Source organism: Ascaphus truei, chromosome 8 (genome assembly GCF_040206685.1).
Source record: "Ascaphus truei isolate aAscTru1 chromosome 8, aAscTru1.hap1, whole genome shotgun sequence".
NCBI classification, from domain to species: Eukaryota; Metazoa; Chordata; class Amphibia; order Anura; family Ascaphidae; genus Ascaphus; species Ascaphus truei.
This window is the reverse complement of record NC_134490.1, coordinates 75508194-75535932: the sequence shown is the minus strand read 5'-3', so window position 1 is coordinate 75535932 and position 27739 is coordinate 75508194. Positions and strand designations below refer to the sequence as shown.

General features: G+C 36.6%; 1 protein-coding gene and 1 long non-coding RNA gene across 2 annotated transcripts; both read left to right on the top strand.

Moving 5' to 3' along the window:
- Positions 1-715: 715 nt before the first annotated feature.
- LOC142500975 (uncharacterized) lies at positions 716-2800 on the top strand. Its single transcript, XR_012803382.1, has 2 exons — positions 716-966; positions 2142-2800. It is a non-coding gene; the product is annotated as an uncharacterized LOC142500975 (long non-coding RNA).
- Positions 2801-9926: 7126 nt separating this feature from the next.
- Positions 9927-25305, top strand: LOC142500974 (homeobox protein vex1-like). The gene is made up of 4 exons (XM_075610231.1): positions 9927-9996; positions 19721-20096; positions 22430-22689; positions 24976-25305. Exons 2-4 carry the CDS (start codon positions 19814-19816, stop codon positions 25303-25305), a joined length of 873 nt encoding a protein of 290 aa, XP_075466346.1. The 5' UTR covers positions 9927-9996; positions 19721-19813.
- Positions 25306-27739: the final 2434 nt, after the last annotated feature.

Here is a 27739-nt window from a genome sequence, read left to right as displayed (position 1 = left end):
ATTGATCTAATTGAGGCACCTGTGCTGAAGCAGGGATATCCTGAAAACCTGACCTATTTGAGAGGGGGGGGGCTTGAAGACTGGATTCGAGCTCCCCTCATCTAGATCTAAGCATTGATGCAGATACTAAGGGAAATAATAGCTTTATATATCAGTATCACAGCTGCAAAACTGAAGCAAAAATACTACTCAAGGGCAAAAATGCAGCACTAAGTTAGTTAATAATAATATTTGAAATTCACAAACTGCAGATATATTTGAGTAAGTCAGAATCTCACAGTTGAAAGAAGTATAAAGTCGTGTTAGTTTCTGCTTTATTTTTCTTAAAATTACCGTTATTAGTTGCATTCTTTTTCACAAGTCACAAATAAGCAAGTATTTAGAGTAGAGAGGTTTAAATAAATAAGTATATAAACTAGCCACTGCATGTGCTTATTTCCACCATAGCTTATAGCTGGAGATTAATTCTCAACCTTGGCAGTCAACAAGGAGTCTCAGTGGTGTCCAGATAAGGAGGCAGGAGCCTTGCAGGCAGACCTTGATGTCTTAGTAAAATCATGTTTGTAATGAAGGACACTGAGAGAGATTAAAAAAAAAATAAAAAAAATATGTAAAGTCACTTCGGAGAAGTCCTCCCTTCACTGCCTGGCCCATTGACGTATAAACTGAGAAAATAAAAGTTACATATCATCTCTACTTGCAGATGTTGGCCAATTGTTTTAATTGCTTCACAGTGTATCATTTCAACAATGTTGCTGTCCTAATGTTTCAGCTATTTCGTGAGCTGAGCTATTGTGCATCAGCCCAGCAGGTGCAGGAGAGACCTTGGCTGGAAGTGAACTGATTACAACTTGAGACAACAGTTACACTGTATTGTTAATACAAGCTCAAGGTCCTAAGTATGGATAAATTCTGATGAGAACCCTATCCCTGCAGTTAGATCTGTGGACTCGGCTTCCCTATCAGGTATGTCCAATGTTATTCCATGATCCAAATGGCAATGCTAACTTATTATTGTGTCTCCTTTCCTTAATATCATTCGATTAACTTCTTTCAATTTTATATTAGAGCAACGTTTAACATATTGTTAGGGATATTTTGGGGATTTATTTTTCTTTGTAAGCAAATGACAAATATTGTACCATGTGATTTATCTTGAACATTACAAGTCTTAATTCAATTCCCCCCTTTGTATTATTACTACTAACTAGTGTGTGTGTGTGTGTGTGTGTGTGTGTGTGTGTGTGTGTGTGTGTGTGTGTGTGTGTGTGTGTGTGTGTGTGTGTGTGTGTGTGTGTGTGTGTGTGTGTGTGTGTGTGTTTTTGAAAAGTCATTTTGTTTTATTGCAATTTAATATAACAAAAAAACACAATTCATGTTTTTGTGGTTCTTAAAATCTATTAAAATAGTTTTTAATGTTAATTTGTTATTGAAACGGTCGTTTTATTTATATTACATTTGTGTATATATACACCCCCCCACACACGCGCAAAGACTCTTTACCAGGCAGACCATGTATCCTAGGACCACGCATCAGGGAAGAGACTGCACACACAGTAATCCAATTTCCAAAATATTTAGCAAAAAAAAAAAAAAGTGGCACAATCACCTGCTTTTTTTTTGCATTATATTTTGGATTTTGAATTACTGTGTGCTGTCTCTTCCCTGCTGCGTGCTCCTAGGATACAGGGTCTGCCTGGTAAGGAGTCGTTGCCTATACTCTTTCTATGGGATTAGCAACTACTTTTACTCTATATGTGAGTGCCATCTGCCAACAAAATATATATATATATATATATATATATATATATATATATATATATATATATATATATATATATATATATATATATATGTATATATGTATATATGTATATATGTATATGTATATATTATATATATATATATATATATATATATATATATATATATATATATATATATTTCTATGAATAAGACTGATGTCTGTAAACCAATTGAAAAAAACCCCGGTATTTCAATGACAAATTACAATTAAACAGCTGTTTTATGACATCCATTAAACTGCATTACTACCTCATTTATGACGTGCCCATGTTTAGTTCCCAGCGCTGTTGTATATTGCCATATTTCTCATAATAATAACCCTGTTTGTTTTCTAGTTGTTGATATTTCCTAGGACAAAGCTGGATGAGACACACGCTCGTTGTTCCTTTTTCCTATGCATATACCTCTTTGAGAATCCAATCTAAAGAGGCATAGGGCATGGGAAAATGGGGCTACAGGGTCCCTCTTCTTCACCCCAAAAGTCACTCATCAAAGAAACCTTTTGACAACATCACAGTAAGATACGGAATGTGATACTTAACACAGCAAATGTACCTTTATTTTTCAGATCTGGGTTCTTGGTTCTTGAATACCTTCTATTGAAGTCATGAGCCAAAGTTTAAATATTTCTACGTGGGGAAGATTGTGTCAATAATATCTTATCATTTCAATTTCTTAAATATAACGTTATTACCCTGGATTTCAAAAGAAGTCAAACACTGACTTTTACATTAAAAAAAAATGAATTTCATATTATTACTTGTAGCAAATCTATTGTAATACATTGATTTTAATAAATGTAATAATAGTATGATTGTTTGAATTACATCGAATGCCTTAAATGCAAAATACATCTATTTATTTTTCCTTTTTTGTTTCCTCACAGGGACTTCTGAAATGCTTCTACATGTTGCTGTTCTGTAAAAAAAAAAAAAAAGTTGTTAATGTTTTTGACACTGTTTTATGAGAATATTGGAATAAAATATAAACTGAATTTATTAGTAAATTCTCTCTGTGTGTATATAAAAACATACATAAATAAATAAATATATATATAAAACGGAAATAGCCGTATATATATATATATATATATATATATATATATATATATATATATATATATTCTGCAATATATATATATATATATATATATATATATATATATATATATATATATAATCAAAAAATAAATAGATGATACCGTTCTGTGGCTAACGAAATGGATGTGTTTTAGCCACAGAACGGTATCATCTATTTATTTTTTGATTATTGAAGCTCGGCCAACACGGTACTACACACACACACACACACACACACACACACACACACACACGGCTGAATTTAGTAACATAATAAGGGCACATATTTGTCACACTGCTATCACACTGCTTTAAATTAATAATTCTCGGAAGGTCATCAGATACATACATTATTTTATATGTATAAATGGGCAGTTTATTCAACATATTTGTTTCACCCTTACCCATCTCTCTCCATCTCTCATATTTCCCAGTTTCACTCATTTATCTACCGATTTACAGTACATGTTTCATGTCCCCAGTGACAGGTGGCTGCAATTACTTTGCAATGTTTTACTAACACCCCTTGAATAAAAATAAATTGAGAAGAGGGGGTATTATTTCCAGATGTTATCTAATGGTTAAAATCAAGGGCAGAATTTGTCTCTCGTCCCAGTTACTGGACTTTGTAAAGTCCTCAAATTTGCAAACACCATCCCAGCTTCACTGAATATACATTCTCATTAAGTAAGACTGCTTCAGCAAAAGAACATCAGTACACACATTTGGAGGCAAAAGGGAAGAAAATACACTAGATTGCTCTATCTTTTATAGCACTTTTTTTTACCAAAATAAATAAATGTATCATTAACCATTTTCTTGATATATTTTTCCTTCATGGAATACCTGTCTCCAAATTTCCAAGCTTAATCTTTTCCCTTATTTTATTTCTCTATAGCTTACTTATCTTTATATATTTTATATCAGTAATTGCACCAGGACAATGTTTAAAGCTACCAATAATTATGATCCTTTAAAATCTGTTTTATGGCAATTCACCTTTTAGATATTATTTCTTTCTTCCTATTATTATTATTCAACGTTGCAACTTTTATTTTGTGTTTTGCTTTAGTAATATATTCATTTCAAACCATTATAACTAATTGAAAACAATGATGGTAAATAATAATGAAGGCATTTTTTAATGGAGGGGCAGGGAGTGCTTTGCCACACCCTGACACTGAATGAGTGAAGGGCTGGTGAATGTTATAGAATCCTGGTATTTTACTGCTTAGGTTCCAACATTTCCCAATACCACTTCTGTACCCTGGCACTCCCAAATCACTGCCTAATTTGTCCTCATTAATTAGTAAGGTTATGGTTCCACACTCAAACATTACTTAGAAGTAGTATAATATGAATCCCAGAGGTTTAGATATGACCAGGAAAGATTACCCATCAGGTAATCCATAAACACAGTGCAGAAGAAATGCACCATGAACACACATAAAGATGACATTTATCCCCCCCAAATTCAAACATTAACCCTCAATAAAAGGTTCATTTGAACTATATATGTATCCTGTTGTGTGCGATGACCATCTAGACGGGCTAATCTGGGGGTGGGGGAAGGGAAGGGGACAGGGGAAGGGGACAGGGGAAGGGGAAGCTCCCGCGTCAGCAAAATGAGGATAGTATATGAAATCAAATAACACACAAACTGGTGCAATAGAGGATAAACTATAATAACAACATAAACAGACAGACAAGTTCCTCCTAGAATGCACTCAGAAAGGTAAGTCATCTGAGTGCATCTAGACGGGATTATCATTTTTGTGTCCTTCCAATTCAACACGTTTAATTTTGTTTTAAATACGTATTTGGGTCTAAATTACATCACATACATTACACAATAATTAAAAGTATGCAAATGAGCCATGTCTTTCAACTATTCCCATACATATATAACTTTCCCACTATATTCGTTCATGATTTTCTCACTCATTAAAACAAAGATCTAATTTTCATGTATGTCTTGAAATAAAATACAAACACCTTCTCTTAAACCAGTGTCCCTCATCTCTTAGCTTTTTTCTTATCTTGGCTCTTTAGCCCAGGGGGCTCAACTCCAATCCTCAAACCCCCCTCCAACAGATCAGATTTTCAGGATATCCCTGCTTCAGCACAGGTGACTCAATCTTGGACTCAGCCTCTGAGTGAGCCACCTGTGCTGAAGCTGGCATATCCTGAAACCCTGACCTGTTGGGGGAGGAAGGATTGAAGACTGGAGTTGCCATAGTTTATGCTCTGGCACTTCTCTCACTTGCATTAACAGCGAGTGTGTAGTGTTTGGGGATTTGCAGTACAGAATTAGAGGAAGTGCTGTTCAGGGACTTTAAAGTGCCAATCCCTCCTTGTACCAAGGTGACCTAATTCCAGTGATATGTTTAAATAGTCTCACCTGGGTAATTGATACATTGTTTATCCAAATCTGACACCTACAAGTATTTTTAATGTATTTTGATCAATTAGACGTGCAAACTCTTCTAGGTACAACGTGAGCTAAATCCAGTGCCATGTTTAAAGAGTTTCATATGGGTCATTGGTACATTTTTTTTACCCAAATCTGTCACTACTTGCATTTATTTTAAATGAGACTTAGGCTTAGTCCATAGATACTGCAGCCGTGCGGAGGCGCGCTGAGGCTCAGGGAAAGCGGTGCTTTCCCTGGCCTTAGAGCGCGCGCAGTCCGTGGGCGTGTCTGGGGGGCGGGCCAGTGATGTCACGGAGCTGGTTCGCCCTCATTGGGCGAACCGCTCATGTGACTGGCCCTGCGCTCCGGCGAGCTCTGAAACTTAACATTTGTTAAGACACACGCTTCCGCAAGCGTGCGGAAGCGTGCGCAAGCCCCTGCTAAAGCCGCTCTTGCTGCCGAGCAGCAGCACGCCTCAGCACGGGTCAGCGCTTAGGCGCTGACCATGCCTGAGGCCTTAGAGGGTGTGATTTCCTCTGGCTGTTCCCTTTTGTGGTATGTCACTGTGTGTTCAGCAAGCCCCTGCACCGCAAGATTCCCCCCTCCCCTTTATTGGTTCTCAGTTCTCTAATAAGGACAAGGTGGGCTAAGGGTAAGAAAACACTTGAATGACAGACAGATCCTCATTCAGAGCCCCCCTAAGAATTGTAACTGGCCAGCAATGGAGTTGCAACTCTAACATTTGAATGATATTACCTTATTGATTCTAATCTGATTTGTACTCAAATACACTATAATGTAACTCAGGGGGCTCAACTCCAGTCCTCAAGCCCCCACCCAACAGGTCAGGTTTTCAGGATATCCCAGCTACTCAATCAGTCCCTGCTTCAGCACAGGTGGCTCAATCAGAGGCTCAGTCTTTGACTAAGCCTCTGATTGAGCTACCTGTGCTGAAGCTAGGATATCCTGAAAATCTGACCTGTTTGGGGGGCTTGAGGACTCAAGTTGAACCCCCCATATCTTATTGACACTCTTTATGTGTGAGGGATCTCCTGCATTTGTCCGCATTGACAAATTTGTTATTTTCTTTATATTATTACTATATTACCATATTATTATTTACATATTTAAAAAACGTTTCCTGGACCCAACACAAGTCAGTGACTCAGTGAGTAACCACACTGACTCTGGCACCGAGCTTGAGAGCAGGGTAAACCTGGTTCAATTCCTGGTGTCGGCTCCTTGTGACCTTCGGCGAGTCTCCCTGTGCCTCAGGCACCAAAAAAACATCAATTGTAAGCTCCACAGGGTATGGACCTGTGCCTGCAAAATGCCTCTGTAAAGCACTATGTAAAACTAGTAGTGCTATACAAGAACATGCTATTATTATTATTTTGCTAGTATTTAACGTTTTTAGTAGTGTTTGTGATTATGATGGGTGACATTTTGTTTTATATTTAGATTAATTTCTAATGCAGTTTTCATGACAACCCTGTTAGGTTAGCCAAGATACATTATACATATTATTATAGTGTCACTAGGGCAGGGAAAGCTACCTCCAGTCCTCACGTGCCACCACCAGGTCAGGTTTTCATGATTTCCCTGCTTCAGCACAGGTGCTCAATCAGTGGCTCAGTCATAAGGACTGATTACAATTTTTGTGTCCTTCCAATTCAACCTATTACATTTTTTATTGAATACGTATTTTGGCCTAAATTACATTATACATACATTACACAAAGTATGCATTTAGGCCCAGGGTATCCATTCATGATTTGCGTATTCATTGAAACAACGATCTCACATTCAAGTATGTCTTGAAATAAAATAATACAAACACCTATATAATAATGACTGAGCCACTGATTGAGACACCTGTGCTGAAGCAGGGATATCATGAAAACCTGACCTATTGGTGGCTCTTGAGGCCTGGAGTTTGCCACTCCTGAATTGGGACTACCCTCTTCAATAACAATGCAACTGGTTTGATTGCTTACATTTTTCACAATCCCATATATTACAGATATCACATTTCGGGAATGCTGAACTGGGACAGGCCCAGGTGAACCAGCAATATAATAGGGGTGCTCGAGAAATTAATCTCTGACACGTTTTTGAAAAGAAAATAGACTTTGGTTGTTACTTTTTATGCTGTCTACAGATATTCTGGACATTTTTGCAGTGGAAGCATTGTTTGTTAAGCAATAATATGGAAAGGCGGGGTTGCAGACCTGCCTGAGACTTGTGAATGTGCTCACAAGTGGTATTTTTATTTGCTGTCTTTTTCTACAAATGTGGCAAACCTGGACTGTTATAAGTAAACATGAATGTGGTAACTTTACATTATATTAACTATCAACTAGGTGCAGAAAATGAAGGCGTGACAATGACTTGCAGATCTGTTTGAGCTCAGCGCATATTTTCTTTGCTTTGGGGGTGAGCCCATTAGTAAAATATAGACTAAAAGTCCATTAATCAATATATATGTATATATGTATATCTTTATTTATTTATATAGTGCCATTCATGTGCATAGCGCTTCACAGCAGTAATACACGTGATAATCATATAAATATCAAATAACACAAATAACACATAAAGGGAATAAGTGCTTCAGGCATAAAAGTAACATTTAGGAAAAGGAGTCCCTGCTCCGAAGAGCTTACAATCTACTGTAAATATGCTTTGAAGCCGCTTTCCCATACTGGAGAAGGTGTTCAATGAAGCAGATCTCTTCTGGTTCTCCTGCATATCAAATGGGGGCTAAGTTTCAATGCTCATTACATGGCAGGACTTCTTTCTATTAGTGATCTGACTTACAACACATTATATAATGTTTTCTATGTTGGATATGGCAAAAATTAAAAACCAATTAAATGAACTAAACAAAGTGACTTGCTATAAACGCCTTTAAAAAAGTGCAAGCACATTGGGAAACATATACAAGAGATGCACTTAGGTAGAAAAGCATTCGCCCTTCCGTCCCATTTTACAGCATCCACTGTATATTTTGGAAAGTTGTCTGTCTGTTCGCTATGCATTTGGATATCTCTTAAAATATCATAATCACATTTTGCATGATGGTTCCTGAGATCAAAGAGCAGGTTTTTATCTGTTTGGATATAAATCACAAATGACATCACTGATGACATCACAAATAGCATCAGCAATTATATCATTGATGACATGACCGATGACATGATCCCATCACACAACCCTTCAAGCTACCACTTCATCTTGGTAACTCTGAAAATCCAATTTGCTACATTAGCAAAAAATTCAGGAGCAACCAAAGTTCTTCATGAGCGTGAGATCCTTGTTTGGGACAAACGTTCAAAGCCTCACAAACACGCAGCGTTGGAGGCTATCGATCAAACACTTCAGGACCTCAGAGGCAATGAAACTATTATGGGTGGAGTTGTGGTTTTGGCAGGGGATTTCTCAAAACAAAACTAAAAAAAATCTATTCATTTATAAATCTCAGTATTTTGGGCTTTATTAGAATTCTCGAGCAACGTCGGCTACTTTCAGATTGTATTTTTATAATTAAATGTTTCATAGCTGTTCAAATGTAGGCCTGAAAGTGTAAATGTATGAGAAAGTATGCAATACATAGGAATCTTTTTTACTAAAGTAAGGCACCAAAACTGGATTGCTAGCTCTATAGAACAGGGACTAATTGTGTCTGAAAAATTCTATGTCCAGATATCCACTATTACACAATTTTGCATGTCTCCCAGCTGCAAAACTCATGCCAACAATGGCAACAGGTTTATCAAAGCAAAAAAAAAATATTGATTTCAATGTGATACCTTCTCTTTAATAAATAAGATTCTGTTTTTTATAACTTTATTTCATATATCGCTTTTCTTCCAATGAGAATCAAAGCGCTTCACAATTATAATATAGTGTGCGGTATGCTGCATTGTACATAGGAGTTTTACACACACACTCCCTGCCCAGGTGAGCTTACACTCTATGGGGTTGATCCTCGGAGCTCCAGTCATTCTGACCTAAAAACGTTATGTTTCCACAATAGGGAACGGCCGTTATTTTTTTTATTATTATTAGCGGTGGATCCTCAAAGCTAATGAGATGCAGAAATAACGTCCGTTCTTCAAAGCAGTAGCGCTATTAACTGTGATTTTCCTGTCTGAAAGACACGTTCTCTAATATACAGTCCAAGAGAGAGTGCGCTGCTCTGTTACCATACTAGACAAACAGGACAGGCCCAACAGAGACTTACAACACATAACAAAAAATGGGGGGAGAGAGAATAGAAGGGACGACCAATAGTGTCATATTGTTGATATAAAAAGATGTATTCGTAACAAAAGGTATCTCACTCACAAACAGGCTTGAATAATAGACATACTGATAAGGAGAGAAGAAAGAATGTGCTCCGGCGCTGACCCAAGTATATTTGTTATAAATAGTCCAGGTGAAAAATGAAAGAAGATAACAAAGTGTTACTGAAAATGACCTCCCTTTTGAAAGTTCTTGCAGTTACATATCTCTGATGAAGCAGGAGCGGAGTCCACCAGTAGAGGTATATCTGGCACACATCTTACTTGACAAATAGAATAACTAGCCAGTGCTCACTGGATCAGGGAAGCAGCAGTGCAGGACATGCTTTCTTTTCTGCTCACATTTGGAGGGACGTGGAACTCTCTCCTGGACTCTGGCAGCTGGACTTGGGTATATCTATATTGGACTCTTTACCTTCCTCCATTAACACTTTTAAGTTGTATTAACACTGTATTTTGTAATATATATTAGTAGTAGTTTAGTGATTAGCGCTAGTTTATCCTTCCCCCCCTCCCCCCGTATACTGATAAGGAGTTCTTTAGATCTTAATGCAACAGTCCAAGGTTTTTTTCTTTCCCCCTTTAATATGTGCACCAATACAATCTACACAATGATAAGTCATTAGCTAAGTTGTCAATCGATCTGTTTTCATGTGATCGATCGACGAAGATTTGGCTCGGGGGTTCACTAAATGGCTGTCAGTGCAGCAGAAGAGGACCTAAGATGCAAAGTTCTGTGGGGAAGATCATGTGACCAGGCAGTCACTCCATGCAATTGTGCACTGCTAGAGAGAGGGCAGGGCTCAAAAAGAGGTGTGCCAGAGTCTGTTTCAGAAGAGGAAGGGGATGTAACTTTGTAAATGGTTTCTATAGAAACACAATATGCTAGTTACATTATAATACATTACAAATTTCATTTACAACTTTTTTTTTAATGCTACAAGTATTTTCTCATAGTACAGAACTGATTTATGAGAACAAAAAAAACACACATACGTAGGATATTGCTTGGTCTGCAGCTGTAAGGCTGGTATTCTGCCACTTGTCCCAGTATTCCAGTTTCTGGATTCTTCATCTCTCTAATTGACTGTACATGCGCATTAGTCAAACTTTTAGTGGCATTATTAAGGCAGCACTTTTAACAGAGATTTTCATGTGCGTTACCAAACGCTAATGCAAATCCTGTTATGATATTGAGAAATATGTGATTTTTACATGTATTCACTTTTTCACTTAATTATATGATATATCATGTAACAACGACTGTGTAAAGTATGGGTGTACAATAATGTATATCCATACATACCTCAATAATATTAATGAATAGATCATTTTTATTCATGTACAATTAAAATAAATTAAAAAGGACACCCTTCATTCATTTTAATTGTCCTTTAATGAAACCATGTTTTGTGCATGTATAATCAACAAAATAATGCAATGTGATTTTCAAAACTGCAGTGATCAGGGCAGAATGATCTGAAAGAACTTCAGAATATTTTCACAATGTGGTGTGATCAGAATGGCAAGGGGAACTAACAGCAAGTTGTACAAAATATTCCCCTTACAAGCTCCTCTCAACAAGGAAGGGGGCACACTTACTTATACAGCAATTCACAGCAGGCTCTTTTATCACTGAGGGGGTTAAGTGGCGCTCTGCCCAATTAAAATCACATGCTTTGCAGTTGCTGCTTAGATTCATTTAAAGAGGTTGATTGACACCTTTCTTTTGCCACTAGACATCCACAATTCTTATTGATTGTGCAGGCCAGTGGGGGGCGACAGGGAGTATTATTATTATTTTCCAGGAGACATTTGCAGAGAGATTTCAATGTAATCCCTTCTTGATTTGCCTGAGTACCTATGGAATTGTATATCACAACATTTAAAGAGTCATATTTAGGATTATAAAATAATTTGACTGTGCTTCATTTATGGTGGCAGTTATTTAATTACTTCACAAAGTCTGTAACCATGTATTATTTGTCATCATAACTCTGTGCCCAGGACATTCTTGAAAACGAGAGGTAACTCCCAATGTATTACTTCCTGGTAAAACATTTATAAATAAATAAAAAACTATTTCACTTTGCATCAAATGCATATTACACTACAAGCATCAGGTGCAGTGTGTGATGGAGCGCATCTTAAAGTAATAGTCAATCAGAAGTGGTATACTGGTAGCACCGCTGCTGTTGCAGGGTTGAAGTGGGTCCAGTGTCAGTTTCTTGATTTGCACAAATCACTTTAATGTCAACATTGTATCTACAGTACAAAGCTGTGCACACTGCAATGTGAGAAAAATACTGTATGAAATTGGGACTTAGAAATAAACACAATGATCACCATCTAGCCCTATTTTTTATATCAACATCTTTTCAATAATATGCAAAAAAAAACATAACATATATTATCTTTACCTGTTCATACAATCTCTTTATATATCATGTATAACCCTGTTCATTTAATGTAACCATGTATTTGTCATCATAACTCGATGGCATACTTGAAAACGAGAGGTAACTCTCAATGCATTACTTCTTGGTAAAACATTTTATAAATAAAATTAATTAAAAAAGGTATATGTGGCAAGTGTTTACACACCTACCTGTATAGCAATTACAATACAGTAATAGTGAATAAAGCCCACATTATTGAACCAGGCCAATGTGGGGTGTATGCTATGAAGGTTTGTATACCCCACGTTGGTGCAATATTAAAACACTATTTATAATACTTATAATACTTATGGGACAGTATTTTTATTGCTATATACCATGGCAGACTGTAATTATACAGGTAAATAAGAATTTTAACCCAGGTGAGTGTTAGGCCCTGCTACGGTCATGCCTTGTAAGTGGCAGCAAGCTTAAGACGCTTTGGCCAAAGGGTTAAACTAAATTACCCTTTCTACAAGAGATATATAGGTATTGCACTGTGTATTTTTGTCACATTGGAAGTAGCTTTGGGCATTTATGTTTTTTTGTTGTAGATACCAATGCAAACTGCACTGATTTTCCATCACTAAGGAGGAGTTGATCTTAAAAGCAGTACCAACATCCTACAATATGTCCAAAGCTGCACCCCAAACTTTTACATGCCCTTCTTATTTTCCTCTGGTATTTTTAAAACATTATTGTAATTGCATACTGATGTTGTAAAGGTTTAAAAACAAAAAACACCGACACAACAGCAAGTTATCATTTGCAATTAGTTTCTTTAACCACATTTGTCTTTTTTTTTCTTCATTATAAAAGTTACCTTATCAACCCCTTGATATGCCTCTTGCTTGTATAGGGGCATAATAAGTCACCATCAGTACAATATAGAGATACATGGTTGCTAAATGATAGCTAGATGCACAACACATTTTTCTCTAATACTGAAAACCATTGTTGCGGAGATAACTATGTCATTGCACCTTTTAAATTAGGTGCTAAATGCAGCTAATTAATTCTGTGTCTTCCCAGTCAGGCTGGGGCAAATTATGTGTGAAATTATTGCTTTTATGACCTTTGTCTCATGGCCTGAAGACTACATGTTGTCAGTTAGTTTACAAATCATTAAACTCAGCAGAAACCAATAACAGTAGTGAAATAAAATAAACCTTTCAATTATAAAATATGAAATTTAGTTAATTTATTATTTACATTTATAGTGTGGCATTGCTACACCATGTAATTCAGTATGGATTATGTTGGAATCTAATATATAAACAGCAATAGCAATATGTTCTGTGTTAGCTGATGGTTACTAGCATACCTCAGTTTCTAGTTCCAAATCAACATCACTGGAGATATACAACCAGGACACATATTCACTGGCGATATACAACCAGGACACATATTCACTGGAGATATACAACCAGGACACATATTCACTGGAGATATACAACCAGGACACATATTCACTGGCGATATACAACCAGGACACATATTCACTGGCGATATACAACCAGGACACATATTCACTGGAGATATACAGCCAGGACACATATTCACTGGAGATATACAACCAGGACACATATTCACTGGAGATATACAACCAGCACACATATTCACTGGAGATATACAACCAGAACACATATTCAATGGAGATATACAACCAGAACACATATTCAATGGAGATATACAGCCAGAACACATATTCAATGGAGATATACAACCAGAACACATATTCACTGGAGATATACAGCCAGAACACATATTCAATGGAGATATACAACCAGAACACATATTCACTGGAGATATACAACCAGAACACATATTCCTCACTCTGTTCAGAGTTTCCTCTGTGACATTTTTTGATTTCTCCTTTTCCACGCCCTGTATATGGCGCCCTCTTGGCTTCGGTGTTTGCCAAGTTCTGTATCTCCTTATCTTCAAGGCTAGATTTGAACGGATTGTACATTATATGAGGTTATTTACATTTGAAACTGTCTGTGCACAACTTCTGTGCAGTATAAATGGTTGGAACTGAATACAAATAATAACAATATATGCTCTTCCAGAGTCTCACAGTAAGATACAATTTCACTGTGTACACTCCACAACAGCAGTACTGATTGAGACTCAGATGGTTCAGGTGATGTTTAATTAATCAATGACTTAGTCTTTAAAGTCTCATTGTTTAGCTCTTTCATCTACATAGAATGGTACCCAGGCCCGTCAAACTAAGAGTAGTTTGGGGGGTCATTCTTTAGTCCGACTGCAAGACTCGGGCCGCACCAGGAAAAAGAAAATACATAGTCACTATAACCTATGCGTCCACTTTTTTCTTGAGCTTTTTCTATCAGGAGTAGTCTCCTGCGATGATCACTTACAAGGTTACCAGCTGTGCTAAATGCTCTTTCAGAGTACACACTGGTGGGTGGTCATCTTAAGTAAACCATGGTCAGTTTATATAAGGGGCTCCTGATAGTTATTTTTAACTGCCACTATATAAATGGGTTGGCCCTGGTGTAAATTTCTCTGTTATTAAAAACATCTTCCACCATTCTAGGAACTTGTCTTAGCAGCAGGAACTTTGGTCATGTACTTTAAGCCTCACCAATTATTTTACATTTATTTGGTGTTTACATCTGTAAGTTAAGTTTGGATTAAACAAAGGGTCAGGCATGGCTGCCAAAATCTAGGGATCAGATCTCAATATAGTCGAAACCTTTGGGTTCTCATTAAGAACAGAAATAAGGTGATGAACAAGGCCAAGGTATCTTGAACTAGAACTATCCTTTTTCATTTTTTCTTCTGCTTCTTTAGCTGCTTTTGTAAATGTTTAATGAGTGGTATAAACTGACTCAGACTAGCACTGTCTAAACGCACTTCCTGTGTTGCTATTTCAAGTGGTTTAAGTAGTTCACACAAAACTGACATGATTTTTCAGTGTGCTGGTGAAAGATACCTCCCTCCTTTCTTTATTTCATGGGATGCTGCGTAGCTGATCATGACTTGTTGTGGTTCCTTAAGTTGCTGATGCCTATTGATAGTTGAATTCTGTCAAGGGCATATGGTGGTACTGACTGCTTGAAACTTTCTTCTTCAACACAATCAACATCATCAACAACAACACCTATAACATAAGCATCTTCATCAACTTCAAGTTAAAAAGAAGTATTAGCTTCAACAGTAGCCGCCTCAAGAGTACAGGGATTTTATCAAGTGGGACTTGAGAAGTTGGGGATAGTAGACTGGGAAGTGGAGGTTAGGTGGAAGGTGCTTCACAGTGTCAAAAAATGTCCAAATTCTCTGCTGTCATTTTTGGACTCTCTCCAGGTTTATTACATAAAGGCGCAGATACAAGAAGAACAACTTTTTCTTCCTCTGACTTAGTGTGCTCATGATCTCTCAGTCTCAAACTCTGATGACATTGACGCAGTGTCATCAGAGGCAGAAGATGGTGGATGAGAAGATGAATGACCTTAGGTACTCACTTTGGAACTGGGAACTCAAGTACTGGTAACATTAGATAATAATAATAGCATGTTTTTATATAGCGCTGCTAGTTATACGTAGCGCTTTATAGAGACATTTTGCAGGCACAAGTCCCTGCCCTGTGGAGCTTACAATCTATGTTTTCTTTTTTTTGGTGCCTGAGGCACTGAGAGATAAAGTGACTTACCCAAGGTCACAAGGAGCCGACACCAGGAATTGAACCAGGCTCCCCTGCTTCCAACTCTCAGTGCCACTCAGTGTCTTTTACTCACTGAGCCACTCCCTCTCCCATGGTCACCTGAGTCTTTGCTTGACCCTGCATGTGGAGTATGGGATTTGGGCTATTTTTTTCACAAGTTGAAAATCAACCTAACTTTTTCTCTTCAAGCTTGAAAAAGATGTTGTTGAACTTCTTTGTGGAGGGCCGTGCCTTACTCTTTGGTAGTTGCTATTTACTAGTACTAGAAGTAATGAGATGTTGCTTTTCAGTAGATGGATCCATATTGAGAGAAGCATAAGACAACAGTTCAAGGCCCAGCCCCAAGCAAATGATGTTGGGAAAGGAGGGAACTTGCCACCACCAGACTACTGTAGTACCCAACAGGTAAAATACTGGATGCTAAATGTAGCTAACCCAACGGCAACTGCTTTGACTGATATAATTAGTGTAGTGTGCTGTTGTATCTGGTAGAGAGATTAGAGACAGGTCAGATGGTGGTATGAAAACAAAAAGAACGATTCCTGCGCTCCTACCAATTCGGCCAAGATAAAATGGTGGTATCACTGCCAGTACGAACTGAAAAGGGTGTTTACAAAACGTGGCACTCATAGACAGGTCAGATAATGCTACCTCATAGTTACATAGTAGATGAGGTTGAAAAAAGACATGCATCCATCAAGTTCAACCTATGCTAAATTTAGACAACAGACACTTTACCCTATATCTATACTTACTTATTGACCTCATTATCAATGCCTATGTGCTATAAAATATAAATACAATTGTGTTACAGAAACCCACCGATATGGGTGTTAACTTGAATGCAACTGATTGGTACAGTTATGTATTATATATTCTAAGAGGATTGAACTGGAGGCAGGTCAGGTGGAGGTATATCTTTAATCACCTATAGTTACTCAGCAAGTACCAACAGGTGAACTAAGGAAGGGTGTATTTGTACTTGCACGTAAACCAACTGCAACTGGTTGAGTAATAATAATAATAATAGCAATAATAATAATAAAAATGACATTATTAATTATATTTCTGTGTATATATAGATATATTCTGTATAATGACACGTGAATGTGAATACCAATAGAGATAGTAGAGACATGTCAGATGGTGGTCTGTGGTATCACTGCGTACCCATTAAAGGAGAAATCCAAGCATGCACTTTTTGTTTTTACATAGGATTGAAGCAGCGAGTTTCTGGAGCTGAATCCCATTAATTTCAGCTATATAGATCCACGGCACAAACAGTAAATTGGCACAAACAGAACAAAATCAGTGCAATTTTCAAGGCCTGACAAATAAACCCCTCTGGATTATGTCTTCTTGTGAGTCACAATTGTAGCAGGTCTGCATGTCACATTATTACTGCAAATCCCCCACCAACTAACATGAAACACCATGAGACACAATGTGGCCCTTTGGACTCACAGATGCTTAAGCCACTTGTATGAAATGAGCAGGAGTCAGATGCAATTTGTCAAACTAAAACTCACTTGCAGGTTAAGGTCGTGTATCATACAGACAAAAAGTTGAACTATAATTTTCATCATTAAATATATTGTAAATGACATCGCAATAAGCTGGGGCCCTTCTACTTCTAACTGATTTCTGATCTGGACCCTTTGGAGAACTGGTGGAAGAGCTCTGGTCATTTAGTACTTGCACAGCTATATTTACCTTGATAAAATATCTTTGTTTAATTATATAAAGAACAGTAAACAATAGAATGTAATATGTTAGGTTATTATTTTTATTATGCTATATTATATTACCACAAACTGTTCCGGCATTTAATAGCTGCAGCACCATCCCGTCCTGCACTGTATCTTTCCTTGTGTTTGGTCTCTTTTACAACCTTAAATGGTTTTTTTTTCTTTTTCCCTTTTTGAGTCCCATTGGGTGAAAAGCACTATATAAATAAAGTTATTATTATTATATGAATCCTGATTTTTTAATCTTTAATATTTAATTTGCAGAACGTTTGTTACATTTCTGTATATCTTTTAAGACATTATTTATCTCTAAGCAAATCTTGTTATATGCAGCAACCTTTTTTAGTAGGAAGGAAAATGGAGTCACTTTATCTTGCAGATGCATTTACCAGAACACTTTCCTACTGTCTCTGTAATAATAATAATGATGATACTAATAATTTGTTCTTGTATAGTGCTGCAAGTTTTACATAAGACTTTACAGAGACATTTTGCAGACACAGTCTCTGCTCCTTTCTGGTGTCTGAGGCACAAGGAGATAAGGTGACTTGGCCAAGGTCACAAGTAGCCCACACTGGGAATTGAACCAGGTTCCCCTGTCTCGATTTTAGTGCCAGTCAGTGTCCCACTCACTGAGCCACTCCTTCTCTCAGTATGTTACACCTAGTTACCAATTAGATTGTAAGCTCTTCGGGGCAGTGACTCATTTTCATAAGTCACTTTTATGTCTGAAGCACTTCTTTCCATTATGCGTTATTTGTATTATTTGTTATTTATATGATTATCACATGTATTACTGCTGTGAAGCGCTATGTACATTAATGGTGCTATATAAATAAAGATATACATACATACATACATGCATACACAATCTATAATCATAAAGAGCGGTGACAAATATGGGTTTCTATGAAATAGTTATTAGACAATTAAATTGTTTTAACTATGTAAACATCTTAATTTAATTTAAGTAGGGGATATCTGATTGAATATATATATATATATATATATATATATATATATATATATACATACATACATACATACATACATACATACATACATACATACATACATATATATACATATACATATATGCAGGAAAAAGGAGTCCATGTGAAATGCAATAGATACCTTTACGTCACTGTTTTCTAAAATCTGTTTAAATAGATAAGCGTCAATGAAAGAAAGGTAGTTGTTCTTTATCGTAGGGCTGTATAAACTGTTTTAGTGGCGCCTGTTTACCGAAACAACTTGTAAACGTGTTAAATTGGGTGTTTGCTGGGGATGAAGCCAGCTGGCTAGACTCACTTAATGCTGTAATAGGGGTCACTTCTCACTGTTATCTGAAAATATCTTAAACATAGTGACTTTCCTTCTCTGGCAAAATGTACAATTAGCCTTTTGATCTACTTCATAAAAACATTAGGCTATTGACTTTGAAATGCACCAGGCTAGTTTTCCACAAATGTACCGTTCGACTTCATGCCAATTCCCTCATTTCCTAAATCCCTTCTTCCTTTATAAAAAAAAAATTAACATTTTCCCCAAACAGAAATCAGATAAAGCAGTTCTACGTTTTTTTTAAATTGCAATTTATTTTGCTTTTTTGTGTATGACTTTTTTTCCTTCCTGCCTTAATTCTCATATATATAGGGAAAAAGAACATACACAAAAATTATATATATAAATATTCGTACCGGCAATATACATATACACACAAATTTATATATTCAAACTTGAATTTCACTTTTTTTCATCAAAACACGAACTACATTTAATAATATCACGTTTCACCACTTATTAATTTAGAGCATTGTTTAGAAATATCCCAAGTAAATCGCATTATAAATATGTTATTGTTATGGGTTTTCCAAAACTGGTTTGATAACTTGTCCTGTCTCCTAGCCTTGAAATAAAATAATGCCCTAAATAATACAAGATAGATTATTTTATTTTGAAACAATTAAAATCTAGTACAGCAAAACAAAACAACTAACAATAAAATGGGACTATCTAATCCTAGGGGTTCTGATGCAATTACCTCCCAGGTATATCATTGAAGGCCAATCTTAATAGATGAACTTGGCGCCAGGTTAGGCAGCCTTGATATTCCTTAACTGCTGTATTCATGGATTAGTCGGATGTGACAATCACCCGAAAACAGAGATTAAAGTAACACTCAATAGACCCCATTGTTATAGACATCATCCCAAACACTGTTTCATTCCAACCCAGGTTGGGCTGCAGCTTTAAAGATGCGTGGGACACTGCGGGGAAATTAGTTGGCCCAGTTACTCTTGGAGAGGAAGGGACTGTTGAAGAAGGAAGATGGAACGGGGGGTCTTCTCTGTGGAATGGCTTGCACAGAGTAGCCAGAGGAAAGCCACCCTTCCCAATGTGGATTCACTCAACTGCAGGCGAGGACATGCTGCCGGCTTACAGTTTGGGTTACATGGGGAGTACAGCGCCTACGTTTCATCCAGGAGTAAGGAGGACTCAACGTCAGCTGCTGACTGCAGTGAGAAAGAAAACCATGGGTTTAAAAATAAGGTTAATGAAGAGAAAGTGGCACCTAATGAAAGGCAGTGGATTGTGCAGCCACAATTACAAGGTAAAAATAATATTTGTTTATATTCCTTTATTATTGATGATATTTAATACTATATATAAAAATATGCATTGGTTTTCTATAAATAAACTTGAATATATGCTTATTCATCTCTTAATGTCATGTGCAAGTAAAAAGACTTGTGAAAAAAAGTGCATTGGTATTCTATAAACTTGAATATATATATTATATATATAATATATATATATTTTTTTTTCACTTTTTTAATATATATATATATATATATATATATATATATATATATATATATATATATATTGCATTTTGTTCACAAGTCTTTTTACTTGCACATGACATTAAGAGATTAATATGTTTATGCCTCATACACATGTAGAATTTAAGAACAATATTCCAGACTGCACTGATCATATGGGCCTTTACTTTAAAACGGAGAGAGGAGACATGTTCTGCATTTAGCTGCTCTCAGCACCTAGATAATTGTAAAAATGACTGATCAGGATACCTCCCAAATTTATAGTCATGAAAAATTGATGCAATAAAGTGGACAGTCCTGTTGCACCTGTGACAGAAGATCAAATCAAAGACCATTTACCTATCAGTAGGTGCAAGAATGGAGCGTGTGTTAAAAAATGAAATCAGTTTTAATTAAATAAAAAAGATAGTGCTTGATGGTCTTAAACAAACATGGACATGTAGTAAATGGAAACTGTTTTAAAAACAATATTCAGCAGGGATGAGCAAAGTAAGTGATGGCTTGATCCTGTATTGAATTTGATCGGATCAATCAGAATTGGGTAATTAATTGGAGGCAATCCAAACATCTTACATTTTTTTAAATCGTTTATTTTTTGTTTTAATATATGTAGCCTTTGATTACCTTAATTGAATATGATATACCTAAACTGCTGATTGATCAGTTCTTTCATGGTCGATCAGCAAAATCCTGCTTCCTATAGGGTTCACTAAATGGCTGCTTTTCAGTTTCAACTCAAAAGTTCAGTTAGTGTCTCAGCAGCTACAATGTATCCTTATATTACTAAGGTCACATTATCTATTGTCTCAGTTTGCAGCTCAAACTGCTGGGAATATTAGCAACAAATTATCACAAACAGGAAAGTGTTACAAATATCTTGCACTTCTGGGGACTTGTTTAAAACCTTTTATAGAAATCAAAGAATTGTCACTATATTAAAACACACTAAAAATGGCGTAGAGTTGCATTTAAAATAATAAGGTAGTGAGTTATGTAATACTATAAAGCTGATTTATTTAAAAAAATGCTTGTAGGATATTGCTTGGATTGTTCCTTTAAACAGCTGTTTATCAGAGCAATACAAAATAAGTGATGGATTAATAGGACAGCAGCTGATATGGATTTATGTCTAATTGTAACACTGGTGTCCCATGGGTCTGAATATTGTAACATTGTAAGAAAAGTGTAGTTGCAAAAAGTTGCATTTGGTTTTTAAAAATAAGATGAATCAAACTAAAGTTCCTCCTATGGAGGAGCAGCTCAGTGAGTAACAACAACTGACTTGCACTGAGTTTAAAGCCGAGGGGACAGGTTCAATTCCTGTGTCGGCCTACATAAAACTAGCAGCACTGTACAGGAACATGCTATTATTATTATTACCTAATGAAAGGCAGGGGATTTTACAGCCATAATTACAAGGTATAAATGTTATACTTATTTATTATGTATGATATTTAATACAATATATATTATATTACATTAATTATATATTGAACGTTGAAGCTACACATGACATTAAGAGATACATGTTTATTGCATCATCCACATGTAGAATTTAAGAAGAATATCTAAAACTATACTGTGATAATATGTGCTTTTTCTGTTGAGTTTACAACACAATGTAAATGTAATTACTGAAAATGATTTTTTTGTGTAATACTAATAATAACATTTCATGTCATCACGAAATTGTAATCCATTCCTGTTTCTTAACGATCCTGAGACTGAGCCCGGATATCCTGGAGTTGGCCTTAGAAATAAGGACTGCGTTACATTTTTATGATGATGTGGGGGTCAAATTGTCCACATTGGTACATCAGAAACAAATCTGTCTAACACGGTGTAGTTGGCATCATTCATTCTGTAGCTCACTTTATTACCATTTTCATATTGCTTAAATTGCCCAACTGTAGCATACACAGAGATGAGAAATAGTTGCAACCATTCCACATTTGATGGTAGACACACCACTAGGGAAAGTATGCCAACATGTTTGAAGTTTATTGCAGCATTAGCATACACTCCAGCTCTGAGTTAAATCCACAAGAACCGTTACATTAAACACACATGCGATTTATGGTATGTCTGAATTATTTTACAGAACAGGGCAAACCTCGGGAGGTCTTGAAGGAGATCTCTGTTTGGGGACAGCGCCCGGTGAAGGATGATGATGGGAGCTCTGAAGGAGACAGCACAAGGAGCCCAGGCTCCCTATGTGACGATGAGACATCCTCCAGACCTCGTACGAAGTTTTCCAGTGAGCAGCTAGAAGAACTCGAGACGAGCTTCAATGAGCACAGATACATTGGATCCAGCGAGAAGAAGCGGCTGGCCAGGGTGCTGAAACTCTCCGAGATCCAGGTGACCACATTCTTTTGGTTCTTTACAGTTGTGCGTATGAGTTGTAAACCATTTATTTTGTACCAAATGAGCGGATACTGTTTGTTGTGGGTATTATCATCTCCCCCTTTTCCCTTATAGCTGCTTGTGGCATTTCATTGTCTTATACAAGAACAGCGAACCACACCGCTCACTAACAAACAATTGACAAAGTGATGGGAGTATGAGAATAAATGATTGTGCCAATTTGCCTGAGACTGGCAATGTGTGCAACCTATGTACTAGAGATAATTGATATAAATATAGAGGAACAGCTGACTAGAGGTCAGCAGAACATGAAAAGAAAGTACATTTAAATGGTGCATACCTGGACTATTAACTTAACATTTAATATAGTATGAAGTAATAGAGGACTACACATACTAAGTAAATAAAGTGACAATGTGTGAATATATAAAATAATGAATATATAAAATAATACAATCACAGGAGGTGTGGCTGTGTCTGATTGGAGAGATGTAATAATCCCTTTTTTTGAAGAGCTAGGTGACAAAAATAATCTACTATTCAAGAACCAAAATGTGGTATGGTAGATATATGAGCAACACCTGTTCACTAGCACTGTCAGTCAGGCAATTGTAATGTATCGCTATTTCTCTGCAAAGTTAACTGTTGGCAGCCAGATAGAGCTGCTCTGCGATTTAGACCATTTTATGCAATACATCCATTTTATGCAATACATACACTATATTACAATGATATAACCAGCACTATGACTATCTACAGTATTTACATGGGATTACAATGGTACATGTAATACATTACAGTCAGTTCACCAATTCAGTATCAGCAATAGGATCCGGCTAGTTGACTTTTGCAAGTCAAATGGAAAATTGCATGATTATGTACATTCATGGATAATTAGAAGCATTCATCCAATGGCCCCATATTTCACAAAAGCTATCATAAATTCCAGAGAGATCATTGGAGAGCTTCCCTATTAACATAACAGTCTTAATTTTATTTATAATAGTCTCAATTGTGTGTGTGTGTGTGTATGTGTGGTGTGGTGTGTGTGTGTGTGTGTGTGTGTGTGTGTGTGTGTGTGTGTGTGTGTGTGTGTGTGTGTGTGTGTGTGTGTGTGTGTGTGTGTGTGTGTGTGTGTGTGTGTTTGTGTGTGTGTGTGTGTGTGTGTGTGTGTTGCCAGCTTCCAGTGGCTTGCAATGGAGCACCTGGTAGCCATGAGAATATGAGTTATTAATATTTTCCCATGTTTTGTTATGTATGTATGTAGTATCTGTTTACATTTAAAAGGACCATGCTATGTTGTTGGGGAATTTTTACTTTTAAAATATCATAGACGATTTTGGAGATATGGGCCCAAGTCTGGGAAATTATTGGAAAGCTGCATCACATATGTAACATGAAGCCATCTTCCCCACTTCCAGTGATCATTCAAGACCCAGCTCTTTGTCCCATATCAGCATATATGGGGCTTTAAGATCTTATTGTGTCTTGTAAGGTATTATATATGACGTGGATATCAGTCCTTTTTTATGTGGATATTCTTTACAAATTTGTTCAAATCGTGTGGGTGGTGAAGCCATGCCTATTTTTAATATTATAAGTGCATCATTAAAAATGGGCTTCTTGACAAGGAGCTAAGATGGCTGGGTAGCCGTGTTGGTCCTTTCTTGCATGTAGTAACAAAGGAGGGAGAGGGAAGTGTATGTAAGAGGGATATCTGGTACCTCATATTATTTCCCACTTCCTGTCTACATACATTGTAACCACATATCCCTGTTGCATACACTGTATATTATATTGTGTTTCTGTATTCCTGACATACCTGATGAAGGACCCTGAGAGGATGGAAGCTTGTAACATTTCAACTACTTGTTGGTCCAATAAAAGGTATTGTACCACCTACTCCCTCTCACTCCTTTGTTTCTACTTACAAGGAGCTATGTCTTTTCAAATACTTGCATATTTTCATTTGAGGCTCGCATACAGAGAGGTATATCCACATGAATTATAATATTACATATTATTGATCATAACAACAACTCATGTGTTTGTTGTTAAATTATCCTAAGGAACCCTATAATAGTGCGTCTGAGAGCAGATGCATTGTAAATTTTCCAGGTATTTTGTCAAATTTTCATATGACCTGAAAATTGCAGGGAGGCCCGGGTAACCCAAGGATTCCTAGAAATCTCTGGAAAATCATTCCCTAAAACTGTGATTCTTAATGATGTGTTCATTCTATTGTCATAATTAACTAAATCACTTTTACTATCATTTCAGATTAAAACTTGGTTTCAAAATCGAAGAATGAAGTTCAAACGTCAAAGTCAAGATGCAAGGGTAGAAGCTTTCTTTTCTGGTCTATATCTACCTTATGGAGGCTACTCAGATCCCCAGAATCCAGGCTGCTCTAAACTGTCAGACTTTGCTGTTCCAATTTCTCCTCCAGCAACAGCCCTGCCATTTGCACCTATCCAGTCTGCCATGATTAGCCCAGGACTCCACACAGCACCTATTCCTGCTGCACACCTTGGCTCTTACCAATATTCTTCCATGGCTTTGCATCCCAGGCTTTCTGAGTGCAGTAGGCGAAGATTCAACCCATACTGAACTTTAAATTAAAGAGACTTTAAGGCACCCTCGGTTTGCTATATTAATTTTAAGTGTTGTTGTCATTGTATGTATTTATTTTAACTTATTTGTAATTCTAATATGTTCCTTAAACTTGTTGATTCAAATGCAAACACAATAAAACACTTATGTTCCTGCTGAACAGGTTTCTGTATGGACAGTGATTAAAACATTTAAAACACTGTGGACCTCCTTAGTAATGCCCTGGATAGAAAGGGGAACCCACACTTATTGATAAGTGTTTACATCATTTAAAGAGGCAAACACTTCTAGGATCAAAGTGAACCAAAATCCAGTGCCATGTTTAAGGGGTCTCATGGGGGATAAAAACAATGTTGGACCAAATCTGGCGCCAGTAAGCATTTGCATTATTTTTTTTTCATTATATATGGGAGGAGTTTAATTTCCTCTGGTTACTCCCTTTTGTGTGATGACACTTTGTACAGACTCCCACCTCCCCTTAAATGGGGGAGTCCCACCTCCCCTTAAATGTATTGGTTCTCTGATAAGGACAGGGTGGTACAAAGGTAAAAAAACGGTGATTGACAAACACTTCTCCATTCAGCTGATTGACTGTGACATTGCGCCTTTAACATTACTGTAGTTTATTATCATTACAATATCTTAAGGGCAGTGACACACAGAGCATGTGTAACCTTACAAAAGTAGTGACGTATTTACCAAAAACAACCACAGTTTTTAGCACATTTCCAAAGGCTTAGATATGTCTCTACAGTTAAACAATATCATTATGTTTCAATGCAATTGGTCCAACAGGTACTCATGTGGATGTCAAACTATAAGCACTTGGGCTGCACCGCTAAGGTAAGTGTAACAGAGATTTTTTTTTTTAAATAATTAATTATATAAATAATTATGTAATACTAAAAATAATGAATAACATTAAAAACATGCGAATATCACTGCGGTACAGCACATGTCAAATCTATATATCAATGTACTTTATTGAATAGATTACTCAAGTGTAATAGATCAAAGAGTGCTGAGAATAAATATATATGCAGCAAGTCAGGCTAAAACCCATAGGATAAGGATTCTAAGAAAATATAAGAGCGGTTGATACCTGTTTTGCCTTCAGAATAACTTGGAGCTTGGTGGAAAAATGATTATGAAAATATGATCCTCATATCATGGGTCTCTGCATTTTGTTCTCTTGGAGTGTCTCTCTTAAATGATTACTTCATACTCACAGATGACTCTGGGTACAAAACATCTCATTTAAGATCAATAGAAGTGAAGGATCCTTTGTTGGTTATCATGTTGTTAGAGATATATAAGATGAACAGCCGGCACCCCAATGAAGCACAATAGGGTAGGTGCATGTCCCATAATAAGTAATAAACATACGATATCAGTCACACGGGTATCAGCAAACAGCACTCAGGTTAAGATTTGTAGAATATATATTGTAGAAAAGACACAAATCACCAACGTTTCGGACCCACAAACAAGACCTTCCTCAGGGTAGCACTACCATGAGGAAGGTCCTGTTTGTGGGTCTGAAACGTTGGTGATTTGTGTCTTTTCTACAATATATATTCTACAAATCTTAACCTGAGTGCTGTCTGCTGATTCCCGTGTGAACTGTATCGTATGTATATATATATAGCATAGTTACCAGTCCGTGAACTAATAAAGGAGACGGCATACAGCAAGGGGTAGTCCAAAAAAAGATGTATTCAAAACATACTGTTAAACAGATGGCATCTGTATGTATGTTTTGAATACAGTATGTTTTGAATACATCTTTTTTTGGACTACCCCTTGCTGTATGCTGTCTCCTTTATTAGTTCACGGACTGGTAACTATGCTGTTTATCTCTATGGGACTAGCATCTGCCTATGCTTTGTATTAGTCTGCTGACTGTCTCTATTTATTATATATATATATATATATATATATATATATAATAAAAAAATAAATAGATGATACCGTTCTGTGACTAACTAAATGCTTTTATTTGTGCGAGCTTTCGAGATACATTGATCTCTTCTTCCGACGATGTTACAATGAATGAAGCAAGCAAAGGGTATACTTAAAAACAGTGTCTCTTGCAACATTTCTCTGACTGGCCATAAGATGAACAATCTGGGGGTTGCCATACTCAAAGGTAATCTTCAAACACCGAAAGAGAGACGGTTGCATGAATACAAATTTATGCAACTGTTCGGGACACTTAGCGGTGGCCTAAACAGAGATCGAAATTTTATGAGTCATTACTGACACAAGTGAACTCTCTTCCCATGAGCGCTAAAGGCCATGTCTGTACATTCTGTGCAATATGTATGCACACACAGCTGTCTCTTACACATACTAATACTCCTTGTTTTTCCATCCCTATACCAATAGGGACCACATAGTATCTACACACACTTTTAGTTATGCTACAATC

Excerpts from the sequence above, each read along its gene's own strand:
- LOC142500974 (XM_075610231.1), top strand. The coding sequence starts at position 19,814 with ATGGAACGGGGGGTCTTCTCTGTGGAATGGCTTGCACAGAGTAGCCAG. Across the intron at positions 20,097-22,429 it reads TGTGCAGCCACAATTACAAG|AACAGGGCAAACCTCGGGAG; the intron begins GTAAAAATAATA and ends ATTATTTTACAG. Across the intron at positions 22,690-24,975 it reads TGAAACTCTCCGAGATCCAG|ATTAAAACTTGGTTTCAAAA; the intron begins GTGACCACATTC and ends CTATCATTTCAG.